This window comes from Chlorocebus sabaeus, chromosome 8, assembly GCF_047675955.1.
Source record: "Chlorocebus sabaeus isolate Y175 chromosome 8, mChlSab1.0.hap1, whole genome shotgun sequence".
NCBI classification, from domain to species: domain Eukaryota; kingdom Metazoa; phylum Chordata; class Mammalia; order Primates; family Cercopithecidae; genus Chlorocebus; species Chlorocebus sabaeus.
The window spans coordinates 147,779,208-147,794,139 of record NC_132911.1 but is presented as its reverse complement, the minus strand read 5'-3'; the positions used below and the strand labels follow the sequence as shown (position 1 = coordinate 147,794,139).

Here is a 14,932-nt window from a genome sequence, read left to right as displayed (position 1 = left end):
CTTGCAGCTAGGATACCAGCAATGAAAACGGGTGTTTTCCTTCCCCTCCTAGGGACGAGGGAAGCTCAGGAGCTAAGTCCTACACCAGGTCACTGGGCCAGTGCTGGGTCATGTCTCTGTGACCCTCCTAGATAGCATCCACTGTCTCCCTCCCTCAGCAGCATGCTCCTGTGGGAACCCAGCCACTGCCAGCTTCTGGCCAGGACCGACCACCCAGCTGCCCTGTGGACTGCTAGGAGGGGCCACTCCATGACACACATGCTGCCTGTCTGCTTGACTCCTTCACCTGGCTGGGAGCCATCCCCTTCCTCTCAGCCCAGTACAGCAATAGCCCCTGCCCTAGACCAGGCCTTTTCCCTGTTGAAATGCTGCCGAGGTTCCCTGCTGCCATCAGAATGGGGGCCAAGTGGTTCAACACCTCGACACTTGGCTGTTTATTCCAACAGGTCCCTGGGCCACATCCTGCCTAGCCAGGCCCTTTTCAGCTCTGTGCTCAGACACACCCCATCCCACCCCACCAAATGCTGCCACTTCCTCTAACATCCAGTTGTCTGCTTTCTGTTCCACACCCACTGTCTGCACTCCCAGCTACCAGTTAGTGCAGGGCATTGCTGGCCACACTGAATGGGACATCCTGGGAGCCTTGTGAAGGCAACGGTCTTGGTATCAGAGTCCCTTGCAAACCTGTACTCCTTCCATATAATAGCTCAAATATGATAGTTCAAGTATGTACATTGAGAAGCTTAATTTATTCCCATGATGGGGGCTGAAGGAGGGCCCAGAGCTAGGGCCTGGTCTCCTGTCCCCTTGCCTCTTTTTCCAAACAAACAGGGTGTTAGCCAGCTGAGGCCTGAACAGGCCTGGGATGGCTCTTGGGCTTGAGGGCCTGTTCTGGCAGGATGGCAAGCAGACACTGGACAGGGTCACTTGGGCGGTCGATACGCCAGCTTCCGACTCTTCAGGACTGACCACTTGTGCCGCTTCATGATGTAGGTCAGGGGTATTAGCAGAGCCATCATCGTCAACATCTGCGGGCGAGGAAGGCTCAGAGAAGGGAGTGGGGAGGAGCCCTGCCCAGCTCCCAGCCCTTCTCTGATACCCACCATGGCCTTCTCCCAACCCTTTTACCTTGAGTGCCATGCGTTTTCGATGGTCGTGCTCTGGCTCAGATGCCCAGCGCAGGAAGGTGCACACGTCCTTCGCTATCTGGGACATGGTAGCTGGGGTGCCTGGCCAAGGGCAAGCAGTGAGGGCTATTCTCAGACTCATGTCCAACCTGGGATAACGCACCCCCTCTGTGGAGCAGACACGGGCCCCTACCCAAGGCATCAAAGGGACAGTACCCTCCACCGGACATACGCAAGACTGAAGGACTGAAGGAGCCCAAAAGCCTCCTGAGATATGCACAGAAGACACCCCAGACAAGAAGTGGGCAGGACCTCCTGGGCCCAGGAACACAGGGGAAGCATCCCTGGGGGTAGTGGAGAAGTATTCAACATGCTCACTGCCAGACTGGAGGCCTCTTACCATCGTCAAACTCCAGGACATCTGTGTAGATGGGAGGGGCCATGGCAATGGCCTGGCCAGGAAAGTAGGGGTTGAAGTAGAGACCTTCCCGCAGTGACACCCCGGTGGGTGGCTCGCAGTAGCCCGTGAGCAGGGAGAAGATGTAGTCCTCACCACCATGCCTAGGACCAGATCCATGGCTCCTTAGTCCCGAGCACAAGTCAGCCCTTCCCCGACCTCTCCGGCACCACCCCGTGGGCAGCCCGTGTACCTAGCTCGCGCGATGTAGCTGAGGTCAGGGGGCAATGCTCCGTTGTTGGCAGCTCGAGCAGCCTCAGAGTTGGGGTATGGTTTTGGGAAATAGTCGAACAGTTTCCCTGGCCGCATGAACATCTCCCCATTTTCATTGGGGCCATCCTGAACCTCCACCTGCCACCGAGAGCCTCATCACAACCCTCCCATCTCACCACAGTGGGAGCCCTGAGCCCTGGGTCCCAGGCATCCCCAGACCCCACACCTCCGCAGCCAGCGCCTTAGCTTCATCCTCCGTGTAGCACACGCCCACCAGGTGTCGGTAAGCCACGAAGTTCATGCTGTGGCAGGAGGAGCACACCTGCTTATATACCTGGAAACCCCTCCGGATGCTGGAGGGAGGGAAAGGGTTAGGAACGCTGAAGATTCCACCTTACCAGCTCCACCCAGAACCTCCCCCTGCCAGTCAGCCAGCCAGCTGCATACCTGGTGTGGTCCAAGGAAGAGAGGAAACCACTGTGAGACCACGGATAACTGGGGGGGTGCAGCGCCACGTCACTGGCACTCACAGCCGAATGCAGAGCCACAGCCAGCCCAGCACCCCCTGCCGCCAGCATGCCCAGCGCTGACAGCACCACCTTTCGGCCTCGGGAAAGGCCAGACTTCGACGACAAGGCCACTGCCTGCAAGATCTCCGCTCAGCGCCTGCCAGGACACCACCCAGCCCTACCTGGGGATCTGACTCTCAGCGGCCAACTCTCCACCCAGCAACGGCCACCTCCTGCAGGGCACCAGACGCACACCCTGTCCCACTACCCACGCCATCCCTCTCCGCCGCTGACCCCTAGATCGTGATTCGCTCTCAGGAGGGGGGTGTTCCTGCATCCTCGGCCGGGGATCAGACCGAAGTGACCAAGGGTGCTGGGGCAGGCCAAGGTCACAAGCAGCTGGCCGAGGTCAGGCTGGGGTCACTTCAGGACGCGGGCCCAGTTTGGACAGCCAGCCCCAAGAGCCGTCCTGGGCGCGCCATCCGGGAAAGCCCCCGCCACGAAAGCGAGCCCGTCCAGCCGACCCCCACGCTCGGGACGGGGCGCCCTGCCGTTCGGAGAGGTAGGCGCCCAGCTCCGATCCCACACGCTCAAGGTCGGCAGGCAGCGGGGAGCTGGGGCGCTGGGTGGCCGGGACCGCCTCCGCGCTGCCTCGGCCCGCGCCCGCAGCCTCCCCGCCGTGACCTTCACGGGGATGCGGGGCCGCTCGGAGGCCGAGGCCCGGCCCAGCGCTCACCTGAGGTGTCCGTAGCGGGAGCTGCCCGGGCCGCGCGCTGCACAGCAGACCCCGGGCACGCGCGCCCGGGAGCCCCGCGCCCCGCGGGCCCAACACTACCCCGCGAAGCGAAGCCGCAGCTGCCGCCATCTTGGCCTCCTCCGCGCGGCCGCCACTCCCGTCGGCCCCTGGGGCGCCACGAGAGTCAAAACCTCGCGACAGCCGGGGAGCGCAGGGCGGGGACGGGCGTGGGGGCGGGGCCTGTCGGGTGGGCGGGGACGAAGCGTGCAGGCCCGGGTCGCGTCAGTCAGTGGCAGGGGCACCGCCTGCCGCGCCGCGCTCTTCGGGTTGTCGTGGAAACTGGCGCTGGGGCGGGGCCCCATCGCGTCTCTCTGTTGCCGTGACAGCGCCCCGCCCCGTCCGGCGTTTCCCACGCCGCCTCCAAGACCCGGACGCTCCTTTTCTCCACGTTCCCAGGCTGCGCGATGGCCGGGTGGAGGCTGCCCCTCCAGGTTGAGGACCTGCAGAGAAAGTGCGGCTTGGGGGGCAGCCGGCGGAAGGCACGGGCGGGGGTCTCGGCCGCAGGCAGCGCCTGGCAGCAGGAGGCTGGTCCCCCAGGCTGAGCGCCCTATTTTCCTTCGTTCACTTGACAAGGGTTTATTAGGGATTAGTCATGCGCAGAAACGGGTGCGGGAGCCGCGAGCTGGACGATAAAGGCTCCTCTAGAAGCTTCTCATGGCCCGATGCCTGGCGCGCGCCTGGGGTCTTAGCGCTTTGGGAAGCTGAGGCGGGAGGATCGCTTGAGCCCTGGAGGTTGAGGCTGCAGTGAGCCAAGATCGCCACTGCACTCCAGCCTGGGTCACAGAGCGAGACCTTGTCCCAAAAAAGTAAGTAAATATGATCTTGTTATGTGGGAATATTTTTATTATAAAATATTTTAAAAGTAAGCAAAGATCGGGCGCAGTGGCTCACGCCTGTAATCCCAGCACTTTGGGAGGGTGGGGAGGGCAGATCACGAGGTCAAGAGATGGAGACCATCCTGGTCAACATGGTGAAACCTTGTCTCTACTGAAAATACAAAAATTAGCCAGGCGTGGTGGTGGCGCCTGTAGTCCCAGCTACTCTGGGAAGCTGAGGCAGGAGAATCACTTGAACCCGAGAGGTGGAGGTTGCAGTGGGTAGAGATCCAGCCACTGCACTCCAGCCTGGGTGACAGAGGGAGACTCCATCTCAAAAAAAAAAAAAGCAAATAAACTTTAAAAACTAGGCTGGGTGCGGTGGCTCACGCCTGTAATCCCAGCACTTTGGGAGGCTGTGGTGGGCAGATCACCTGAGGTTGTGAGTTTGAGACCAGCCTGACCAACGTGGAGAAACCCTGTGTTATATGTAAAATGTTTATTTAGAAGCAGAATGCTTGTTCCCTAGTACCATAAGGAAAGATCAGCATTCAGACAAAAATTCTCTCAGCAAGTCAATTTTACTTTCTGCAGAAAGGGTGCTCCTCGTGGATGGAACAATGGCGAGAGCACACCTGAATAAAGGAGGGAAGCAATTTTTATCCCTTACCGCAGCTTGTCCCTGCTACTGTGTCCTGTCTCCATTGGCTAGAGCCAGACCGCACAATCTAAACTAAAACCTGACTGGCTAATAATTTAAAACTTTTCTAAATAGGTAAAGGCAAGGGAGAACAGAGGAAAAGAGGAAGTTGCTTATGCCAAATAGGGAAGGGGCATAGGCTGCGAGCTGAAACGTGCCTGTGAGCACGTCCAGCACAACTATTTTGGTTAAGGTACAAGGACATAGAATGTACTACCTGCCTGTGAGCATGTTTAACAGCTACATAGGATAGAGCTTAAAGAATTCTGAGCACAAAGCAAGGAGGCTTGAAGGAAGTTAGTCTGTAAAAGAAACTATTACTTCTAACACTTATGATTTATTCTTTAACAAGAAGGGAAACTGTGAAGAGGAAACTTTTTACTTTCTACACCCCATCTCTACTAAAAATACAAAATTAGCCAGGTGTGGTGGCACATGCTTGTAATCCCAGCTACTCCGGAGGCTGAGGCAGGAGAAGCGCTTGAACCCAGGAGGCCAAGCTTGTGGTGAGCAGAGATGGCGCCATTGCACTCCAGCCTGGCGACAAGAACGAAACTGTCCCAAGAAAAAATAAAATAAAATAAAATAAAAATTAAAAACTAGTTGTGAGTGAAAATGGAGAAGGACCCCTAAAAAATGTGTCCACCCCTCACCTAATAACAGCAAGAAAAACATAGCAAAAATGATCAGAATAAACTTTTACAGAGCTATGGAAATTAATCAAAGGCTTTCATCATCCCAGGGGGTGTTATTCAATTAAACAGGTGACTATCAGTAAGAACAGTGGCCTTTAAGGGCTGTAGCTTTCCCTGCCTGGTTCAACCCTGTCCTCCAGCTCAGTGGTAATCTTGGAAATAAGAACCCATATTTCCTAGTTAATGTGGGAGCAAAATGCCCTCATTCGTATAGAATCTCAGTTATTGAACGTGTCTGATGGCTCCCTGGAAGACTCCTACCACATCAACTCAGGGCTTGCCCAGTGCCAGCTGCCTGAGGTGATGGGTAACAGTTGCCACAAACAATAGACTAAACAAAAAGCTAAAAAGGAAGAGCAAGGGAATGAGATGTTCACAGGGGCTTTGAAAAGCCCAAAACATTTTTGGGAATACAAGTCATACACACATGGAGGACTATGGATATACACAGGAGAGACCTGAAAAAGCCCTAAACTTTCACCTCTGGCTGACCTTGAGGCTCTATACAAAGGGAAGTCTGAGGAAGAGAAATTTAAAAAAAGAAAGAAATATGAACTGGGCCTCAGAGACCTGTGGAACACTATTAAGCATACCAACATGTGCATAATTTCAGTCCCAGGAATAGACTAGACAGAGAAAGGAGTAAGAATACTTAAAAAAAAAATAATGGCCAAGGCTGGGCGCGGTGGCTCATGCCTGTAATCCCAGCACTTCGGGAGGCCGAGGCAGGCAGATCACCTGAGTCTGAGAGTTCAAAACCAGTCTGACCAACATGAAGAAACCTCCACTCCACTAAAAATATAAAATTAGCCAGGCATGGTGGTGCATACCTGTAATCCCAGCTACTTGGGAAGCTGAGGCAGGAGAATCGCTTGAACCCGGGAGGCGGAGGTTGCAGTGAGCCGAGATTGCGCCTTTGATCTCCAGCCTGGGCAACAAGAGTGAAACTCCTTCTCAGAAAAAAAAATAATAATAACAAATACAAAAGAAAGAAAGAAAAAGAATTCTCAACAAAATTAACAAAAGATTTCTTCTCTCAAACCATGGAGGCTTGCTGGGTGAAGTGGCTAACGCCAGTAATCCCAAGCACGTTGGGAGGCCAAAGCAGGTGGATCACCTGAGGTCAGGAGTTCGAGAACAATCTGGCTAAAATGGTGAAACAGTTGGAAGACTTATATCTCCCAATTTCAAAACTTGATTATTGTAGGTTTATAGTAAAGTAAATTTTAGTACTGATAGAAGGATAGGCATATAGATCAATGGAACAGAATTGACAGTCCACAAATAAAGTCTGTGACTATACATCTATGGTCATTTGATTTTTTTAACGAGGGTACTGAGACCAATGGAGAAAGAGTCTCTCCAACAAATGGTTGTGGGACAATTGGATATTCAAATGCAAACAGGGCCGGGCATGCTGGCTGATGCCTATAATCCCAGCACTTTGGGACACCAAGACGGGTAGATTGCTTGTGCCCAGGAGACCAGCCTGGGCAAAATGGCGAAACACTGTCTTAAAAAAAAAAAAAAGCCAAGGGTGGTGCACACCTGTGGTCCCAGCTACTCAGGTGGGTGAGGTGGGAGTATCACCTGAGCCTGGGGAGGTCAAAGCTGCAATGAGCTGTGATCATGCCACTGCACTCCAGCCTAGGCAACAGAGTTGAGACCCTATCTCAAAACAAACAAAACGGCCAGGCATGGTGGCTCATGCCTGTAATCCCAGCACTTTGGGAGGTCGAGGCAGCTGGATCACCTGAGGTCAGGGGTTCAAAACCAGTCTGACCAACATGAAGAAACCTCGACTCCACTAAAAATACAAAATTAGCCAGGTGTGGTGGCGCATGCCTGTAATCCCAGCACTTTGGGAGGCCAAAGCGGGCAGATCACCTGAGGTCGAGAGTTCGAAACCAGACTGACCAACATGGAGAAACCCCATCTCTACTAAAAATACAAAATTAGCTGGGCGTGGTGGTGCATGCCTGTAATCCCAGTTATTCGGGAGGCTGAGGCAGGAGAATCGCTTGAACCTGGGAGGCAGAGGTTGCAGTGAGCCACGATCGAGCCACTGCACTACAGTCTGGGCAACAAGAGTGAAACTCCGTCTCAAAAAAAAAAACAAAAACAAAAACAAAAAGCCAACAATGATTTGCAAAACAAATGCCAATGAATGAAGTTGGCTCCTTTACCTCACATTTATACACCATTTACAAGAATTGAAAAATAATCAAAGATCTAAGTTTAAGACCTAAAACCAGAAAATTCTCAGAATAAAACATAGGCAGGCCAGATGCGGTGGCTCATGCCTGTAATCCCAGCACTTTGGGAGGCCGAGGTGCGTGGATCACTAAGCAGGAGTTCGAGACCAGCCTGGCCAACATGTGAAACCCTGTCTCTACTAAAAATACAAGAATTAGCTGAGCGTGGTGTCACATGCCTACAATCCCAGCTACTCAGGAGGCTGAAGCAGGAGAATCACTTGAACCCGGCAGGTGGAGGTTGCAGTGAGCCGAGATCACACCACTGCATCCCAGCCTGGGCAACAAGAGTAAAACTCTGTCTCAAAAAAAAGAATATACACCAATTGCCAATAATAACGTGAAAAGATGCTTTAGTTTCATTAATCATTAGGTAAATGCAAATCAATATGAAAATGCAATGCCACTTCACACCCACTAGGATGGCTGTAATCTACAAGATGGACACTAGCAGGGGTGGGGGTGGTGGCTCACACCTGTAATCCCAGCACTTTGGGAGTTCAAGACGGGTGGATCACCTGAGGTTGGGAGTTTGAGACCAGCCTGACCAACATGGAGAAACCCCATTTCTACTAAAAATACAAAATTAGCCAGGCGTGGTGGTGCATGCCTGGAATCCCAGCTACTCAGAAGGCTGAGACAGGAGAATCGCTTGAACCTGTGAGGCGGAGGTTGTGGTGAGCCGAGATCACGTCATTGCAGTCCAGCCTGGGTGACAAGAACAAAACTCCATCTCAAAAAAAAAAAAAAAAAAAAAGATGGACACTAGCAAGTGTTGGTAAGAACGTGGACATTGGAAGAAGCCAAAATATTTGTAAAAATATAAAATGATTAGTGGGGCATGGTGGTACACACCTGTAATCCCAGCTACTCGGGAGGCTGTAGAAATTTAAAAGTTTCCTCTTCAAAAATTCCCTTGTTAAAAAATAAATTATAAGTGTTTCTTTTAAAGACTAACTTCCTTCAAGCCACCTTGCTTTGTGCTAATAACTCTTTGTTAAGCCCTATCCTATGTAGCTGTTCGATATAGAGGGATAAAGACATTCTATGTCCTTGTATTTTAACCAAGATACTTGTGTTAAACTTGCTCCCAGGCACATGGTACGTTCTATGTCCTTGTACTTTAACCAAGGTATTTGTGCTGGATGTGCTCACAGGCACGTCCCGGCTTGTGGTCTATGCTCCTTCCTTCCTTATTTGGAAGTATTATTACTTTTCTAAGTCCTTTAGTAAGCAACTTCCTCTTTTCCTCTGTTCTCCATTGCTTTTACTTATTTAAAAAAGTTTTTAAGCTGTTAGCCCATCGGGTTCAGTTTAGATTGTGAGGTCTGGCTCCAGCCAACGGAGACAGGACAGAGTAGCAGAGACAAGCTGCCTAAGAGATAAAAATTGCTTCCCTCCTTTATTCAGGTATGTTGTCACCATTGTTCCATCTGCAAGAAGCACCCTTTCTGCAGAAAGTAAAATTGAGTTGCTGAGAGAACTTTTTGTCTGAATGCTGATCTTTCCTTATGGTACCAGGGAACAAGCATTCTGCTTCTAAATAAACATTTCACATATAACAGAGGCTGAGCCTGGGGAATCACTTGAACTTGGGAGGTGGAGGTTGCAGTGAGCTGAGATCTCACCATAGCACCCAGCCTGGGCCACAGTGAGACTCTGTCAAAAAAAAAAAAAAAAAAAAAAAAAAAAATCAGGGAGGGAGAAACATGGAGCCTGAGCCCATGTCATTACTGAAAAATCAGAACAGAAATCCTACCTTCCTAATAAAGCAACCTTGCCATTCCCATGGTTCCCTTTCAACGCTCGTATAGGCAGGGAGAATTCTGCACAAACTACTCAGAACACAAGCAAGGTATCCTTTAGCTCTTCCCCCCACGTATGTATTTTCATGATTTGTGCTTTAAGTGACTGCCAAAGTCCTGTTAAAAAACAATTGAGGCTGCCAGGTGTGGTGGCTCATGCCTATAATCCCAGTACTTTGGGAGGCCTAGGTGGGTGGATCATCTGAGGTCAGGAGTTTGAGACCAGCCTGGACAACATGGTGAAACCCCATCTCTACTAAAAATACAATATTAGCCAGGCATGGTGGTGCGCCTCTGTAATCCCACTACTTGGGAGGCTGAGGCAGGAGAATTGCTAGAACCAGGGAGGTAGACGTTGCAGTGAGCCGAGATTGCACCACTGTACTCCAGCCTGGGCTATAGTGCAAGACTCCATCTCAAAAACAACACAATTGAGGTCAAAGCCCAGCTAAAATGCCTGGAAGGTGATTTTGTATCAGATGTCATCTTACAAAGAGAACAGGAGACCACAATAGAGATTTCTTCTTGGAAAATAGGAGACTGACAGATGAATCTCCCTTGCTGATTTAGCAGACGAGGCCCCTGTGATGCCCACCTAGGAGGTGTTCCTAGGGCTACTGAGAGGCAGGCGAAATCAGCCAGGCTTGGGCGGGAACTGCAGGCATCCACCCAACCTCAGAGGTATTCGCTGGAGAAAGTGACTAGAGGCTCCAACCTCTGGGACAGGGGGCTGAAGACAGGCTAAGTTAATCATGAGGCTACCAGTCACAGTGGGGTTCCTGATACCCCTCATCCCCACTGAGCCTCAAACAATGCTGGACACAGAGAACATAAGGCCACCCAGCAGGCGTGTGCTTCCTCTACAGAAAGTCTAGAAACTGCCTAGGTGCTCACCCTGGGAGCCCTCTGCCTATTCTGCAACTGTGGAGCCCCATCAATAGACTAAACCCCAACACCAGGGGTCTCACGTCAAGGGGAACCTCCCACAGGAAGACATGCCCCAGTGAAGAGGCAGTGGCCTAGAGTGGGGCACAGGGAGGGCACTCTCTTCAGGACCTCCCAGACAACAGGCCATTTGGGGACATTGTACTGAAAGGACCCAGGCCCTCAGTTGATTCTAAGATGCTGTGGCTTCTGCAGGCAGCACGGCTGATTCCCGAGGCCTGTGCATGGTTGTGTGTGACTGTGGCACCTTTGCCTTCCTGTGACCAGAGGGCTCTCTAGTCGCAGCACCAAGGTCTCTGACATGGCCCTGGCATCACCAAAAGGCCACAGGTTTTTCCTTTCTTTCAGAACAGACGGTGGTCTTCCCAGTTCCTTTCAGAGTGCTGGTACGACAGCCTGCTTCTCTCCTTGCTGGCCCATCAGTGCCCTCTCCCGCGGGGCTCTTGTCCCCATGCCCCACCTGCTCCACTGTGTTGCCTGCCCGGCCCCTCGTGGGCATCTCACCTGGGCTGACTCAACTCCAAGGAAGCCAGGCCGGGTGCTCCTCCCTGCTCCATCCCAATCCCACACCAAGGCGCTGGCCTTCCCTGCGCCCCTGCCATGCCTCCTCTGCAGGGCTCCAGCTCCAGTCTCTTAGTCCTAGCAGTAAAGATGGTGTCAGGTGGTTTCTGGGTGCCTCAGCTCCTGGCAGGCCCTCAAACCATGGCCATGGTGTATTCTCCTTCCCAGCACCACTCCTGGCACAGTACCACACAGCAATGCACACAGCCCTCCGAGCCTGCATGGCACCCTCCAGGGCTGAGAGTGCACCTGAGGCTCACCTCCCAGGGCTGATGCAGCAGCAGAGCCCTAGTTGGCAGGAATGCTAACCAGTAAGTGGACTACAGCAGCCCTTCCCAGGGAGGAGGGGAGGGAATGCCAAACCCTGCAGGCAGAGGCTTCTCGTCCCCATGCCCTGGGGCCCTACATGGACAAGGGGCCAGGAGCTCAAATAGCTGCTGAAACAGATACTCGTTTATTTCCCCGGAAGGAGGCAGCATGGGGTCCTTGGGGAGTCTCTGTCCCAGCTCAGACAGGCAGATCTCACTTCCAGAACAGCACATTCCAGAAAAGTAGCCAGCAGGGGTAGAGGCCCAGAGACAGCAGTGGGAAGAGCAGGGCACCATAGGTGTGGTGCTCCAGCACACCCTGGGCCAGCGCTGCCAGGAAGAGCTGCCAGCCCTCGGCCAGTGACAGTGGCGCCTCCTGAAGCTCCCGCCACAGGAACAGGCTGCCAAGGAGTGTGGCTGCTGGGCTTGTCAGCACCAGCAGGGCAGCATAGAGAGTCCTGGGTGGAGAAGCAACATCAGGGTAGGCTCCATGGTGGGGGCATGGACACCAAGTTGGGGGAAAGGGCTACTGAATGAGGGTACAGTCTGTGATGAGGGCACAGGCGTTGGGGGAAGTGGGGCTGATCCATACATACCGGGGCCCATGAGGCTTGGCAAGTGCAGCGGCGGGCACCATGGTGGTGGCCAGCAGGAAGCCCAGTGAGAAGTTGGTGAGGGCGATGCAGCCCAGCTGCAGTGCTAGATAGATCAGGGCTACCAGCTTCAGTGCCATCCAGCCCCTGTCTGGGGCCTGTGTGCTTACCACTCTGCAAGACAAAGGGCTCAGAGACAACCCACAGACTGTCTGCATGTCCAGGGGACCTCTAACCCCACCCCCCAACCAGCCCAGCCTCTCACCGGTGTGTGTTGTGGGGCAGGGCCAGGCCAGCTGCATAAATCGCCAGCAGTGTCAGCACCACAGCCTCAGCCTCTGCCACTGGGAAGTGCTGGGTGGCCACGTGTTGGCCCAGCACTGGCAGGACATAGAGGGCCAGTCCCATGGCCTGCGAGATCAGCAGAGGTGCCACGAGCGAGGCTAGCCCCACACCCTGCAGGGCACACAGGCTCTTGGAGATGGGCCCTGGGGCCAGGGGATCCCCAAAGACCACCACCATCCCACCAGCTGAGGCTAAGTTGCAACACTAAACACCAGTCAGACCCTGGAAGCCCACTCCAACAACAGAAGGGGATGCCATCACCTGTGATGGGGGAAGGGGGACACTGGGGCCAGGGGCCCCCCCGGGCTCCTCAAGGCCCACTTCGGCCTCATGCAGCTGCATCCACAGTTCCAGAGCGTAGCCCAATCAAGGACCCCAACAAGAGGTGTAATGGGATCTGCCCAGAGGGGGACCCAGGGCTTACCCCTGTACCCCACCCCCCATCATCAGAATGGAACACTCTCCCCATCCTAGAGTTGAGGAGACTGGAGGCTGGTCACAAGTAGATGGCAAGGGGCAGAGGATATCTTGAGACCAAGGACCAGGAGCAAGAAGCCGGCAGCGGGCATGTAGAGGCCGATGGAGACGAAGCGGGAGAGGGCGGGGAGCAAGTAGAGGAAGAAGGACTGGTGTAGGCGCTCCAGGAGGTGGTTGAGCTTGCGGAACATGCCCTCCAAAGCCCTGTCAGGTGTGGGGCAGGTTCATGGCTGGCCACAGCCACCAGGCCATCCCCCACTCCGCCCCAGATGGACATCATCCTGGGCATGGAAAGGGGGGACCAGAGACTACTTACTTGCCCACTGCCACCAGGTCATACTTGTACTGGCGGAAGCTATTGATGCCCCGCAAGGTTAGGGCCTCCACACGGTAGCGCAGGAAGAGGCCATGGGAGCCGTGGGGGCGGCCAGAGGCCTGCCGCAGAACCATCAGTAGCAGTGTCTGCAGGCCCTGCAGCGGTCCATCCAATGACGTCCAGTCCTGAGGCTGCAGCTTTAGAGGTGCAGGACAGGATGAGACAGGCCCTCCCACAGACCCTGTGCCCTTCAGCCCTCAGGCAGGCAGGCAGCCCCACCTTGCCCTGAAGTGTGCACAACAGGCCCCCTTTCTGGCAGAAGGTCTGGAAGAGATTGAGCAGGTCAAGGTTGGGCAGCTGCCCGTTGAGCCCCTCCACAGCCACATCGAGGCTGGTGACCACATCACTGCTCAGCTCCAGCGCCACGGCCGCCTGAATGGCCCCAGCTCGGCCCTGCAGGGGTGACGACTGCATACCTGTAGGAGCAAGTGAATGAGCACTGATGGGGGATCTGGTGAGGACAGTGACCCTGAGAGGCAGACCAAAGCACACAGGACAAGAGAACCTACCAGTGACATTGACATCGTGGTAGGCTTCAAGCCAAGCCTCAGTGCCCAGAAGGTCATGTTCTGTTACCAGGAAGATGATATCTTTGGCCCAGTAAATCTGCCCTGAAGGCCAGAAGCAAGATCAGCAGGGTCTGGGGCACTGACCAAACCCCTCCATGGCCAGCAACCCTGAGCCTCACCCCGGAAGTGGGCAGCCAGTGCCAGCAGCAGCCCCACAGCCTGGCTGTTGGTAGAGTCTGAGCCACAGGGAACGGTGAGCACAAGCGACTCCGTGCTGGCAGCACGCGGGGCCCGCAGGATGCCATATACGTTGGTGCCTGACACCATCTGTATGCCAGTGGGGGGAACCTCAGTGTAACTTTGTGGTAGGGGGCTGAAGCCCCCCCTTTTCTAGCCCTCCAATGCCCACCAGGGATTTCCCCTCCCACTGAGCTTCCTGGCCCTATGACACCTGCCAAGGTGATACCCAGCCCAGACCCCTCCCTCCAAGGTGCTTTCTGGGCCCAGGCACACTCCACTCCCCCAGTACATAGCGCTCGTGGGTCTCATCTGGGAAGGGCAGTTTCCGGGAGAAACTCTGCGTGTAGACCTCCAGCCCTACTGACCGCATCGTCCGTTCAAGCCAGGCCACTGGTAGAGCCCTGCAGACACGAAGGGAGCCTCTGAGCAGAGCTCCCCGGCCTTAGCCACCACTGCTCGCCCCATACGTCCTGCTCTGCCGCTCACCCCGACTTCTTGCGGTGGGCAGCGAAGTCCCGTGCAAAAGCCCGGGCACGGTCTCCGCCGGCAAACTGCTCCTCCACCATGGTGGAGCCCATGGCGTTCTCCGACATGTAAGTGCGCTGGGTCAGCGGCGGGAAAACCAGCGCCAAGAACCAGGCGATGCCCGCCACGTAGCTCAGCACGCTGTGAGAGAGGGCGGAGGGGCACCGGAGCGTCAGCGAGTCCTGAGACGCCGACCCGAGGCCACAGCCTGCGCACCCGGGGTCGATCGCGCGGGTCTGAGACCTAAACCCGGAGTCCTGGCATCGGGACGCCGGACCAGAGGGCTGAGCCTGGGCCTGATACCCTCAGTGCTTCCAGAGGGCAGTAGCGGAAGGGCGCGACCAGCCGGAGCAGCCCCGGCCCTCGATGGGCACCGCGCAAGGGCCGCCGCCAGCGCGAGTTCCAGGGCCTTCGGGTCCCCGCCTCCCCGGGCCCAGTTCTCACCACAGCGGCGCGTTGAGCCGCAGCACGAGGCGGGCGAGCGCGCGCCGGCGAACGGGGTCCGACAGGAGGCCCATGGCGGGGCAGGGCGGCGCGTCGACGGACCCTCTGCCGTCTCCGGACCCTCTGCCGCCTCCAACTACCGCCACGGTGCCCGCAGGCTGCTCCCGTCAGACCCGGGGACCGCGCTCGCCCGCACTTCCGGTCCCAGCGGCGCCGGCGACGGCGCGCATGTCCGGA

The 14,932-nt window shown here is 55.1% G+C and overlaps 2 protein-coding genes across 3 annotated transcripts; both read right to left on the bottom strand.

The window, feature by feature from the left end:
- Nucleotides 1–730: 730 nt before the first annotated feature.
- CYC1 (cytochrome c1) lies at nt 731–3,227 on the bottom strand. The gene is made up of 7 exons (XM_008001886.3): nt 3,043–3,227; nt 2,245–2,441; nt 2,024–2,150; nt 1,778–1,935; nt 1,528–1,688; nt 1,129–1,229; nt 731–1,028 (listed from the first exon to the last, which is right to left on the bottom strand). Exons 1-7 carry the CDS (start codon nt 3,169–3,171, stop codon nt 924–926), a joined length of 978 nt encoding a protein of 325 aa, XP_008000077.1. The 5' UTR covers nt 3,172–3,227; the 3' UTR covers nt 731–923.
- Nucleotides 3,228–11,311: 8,084 nt separating this feature from the next.
- Nucleotides 11,312–14,908, bottom strand: GPAA1 (glycosylphosphatidylinositol anchor attachment 1). 2 transcript variants are annotated; one of them, XM_008001880.3, is made up of 12 exons: nt 14,696–14,908; nt 14,213–14,392; nt 14,016–14,127; nt 13,666–13,813; nt 13,487–13,588; nt 13,197–13,393; nt 12,918–13,114; nt 12,652–12,805; nt 12,386–12,481; nt 12,045–12,235; nt 11,783–11,968; nt 11,312–11,644 (listed from the first exon to the last, which is right to left on the bottom strand). In XM_008001880.3, the coding sequence occupies exons 1-12, from the start codon at nt 14,767–14,769 to the stop codon at nt 11,401–11,403; spliced, it is 1,881 nt and encodes a 626-aa protein (XP_008000071.1). In that variant the 5' UTR covers nt 14,770–14,908; the 3' UTR covers nt 11,312–11,400. The 2 variants fall into 2 exon arrangements, with proteins under 2 accessions (XP_008000071.1, XP_008000072.1); XM_008001881.3 differs by having other exon boundaries at nt 11,783–11,953.
- Between the last annotated feature and the right edge of the window lie 24 nt (nt 14,909–14,932).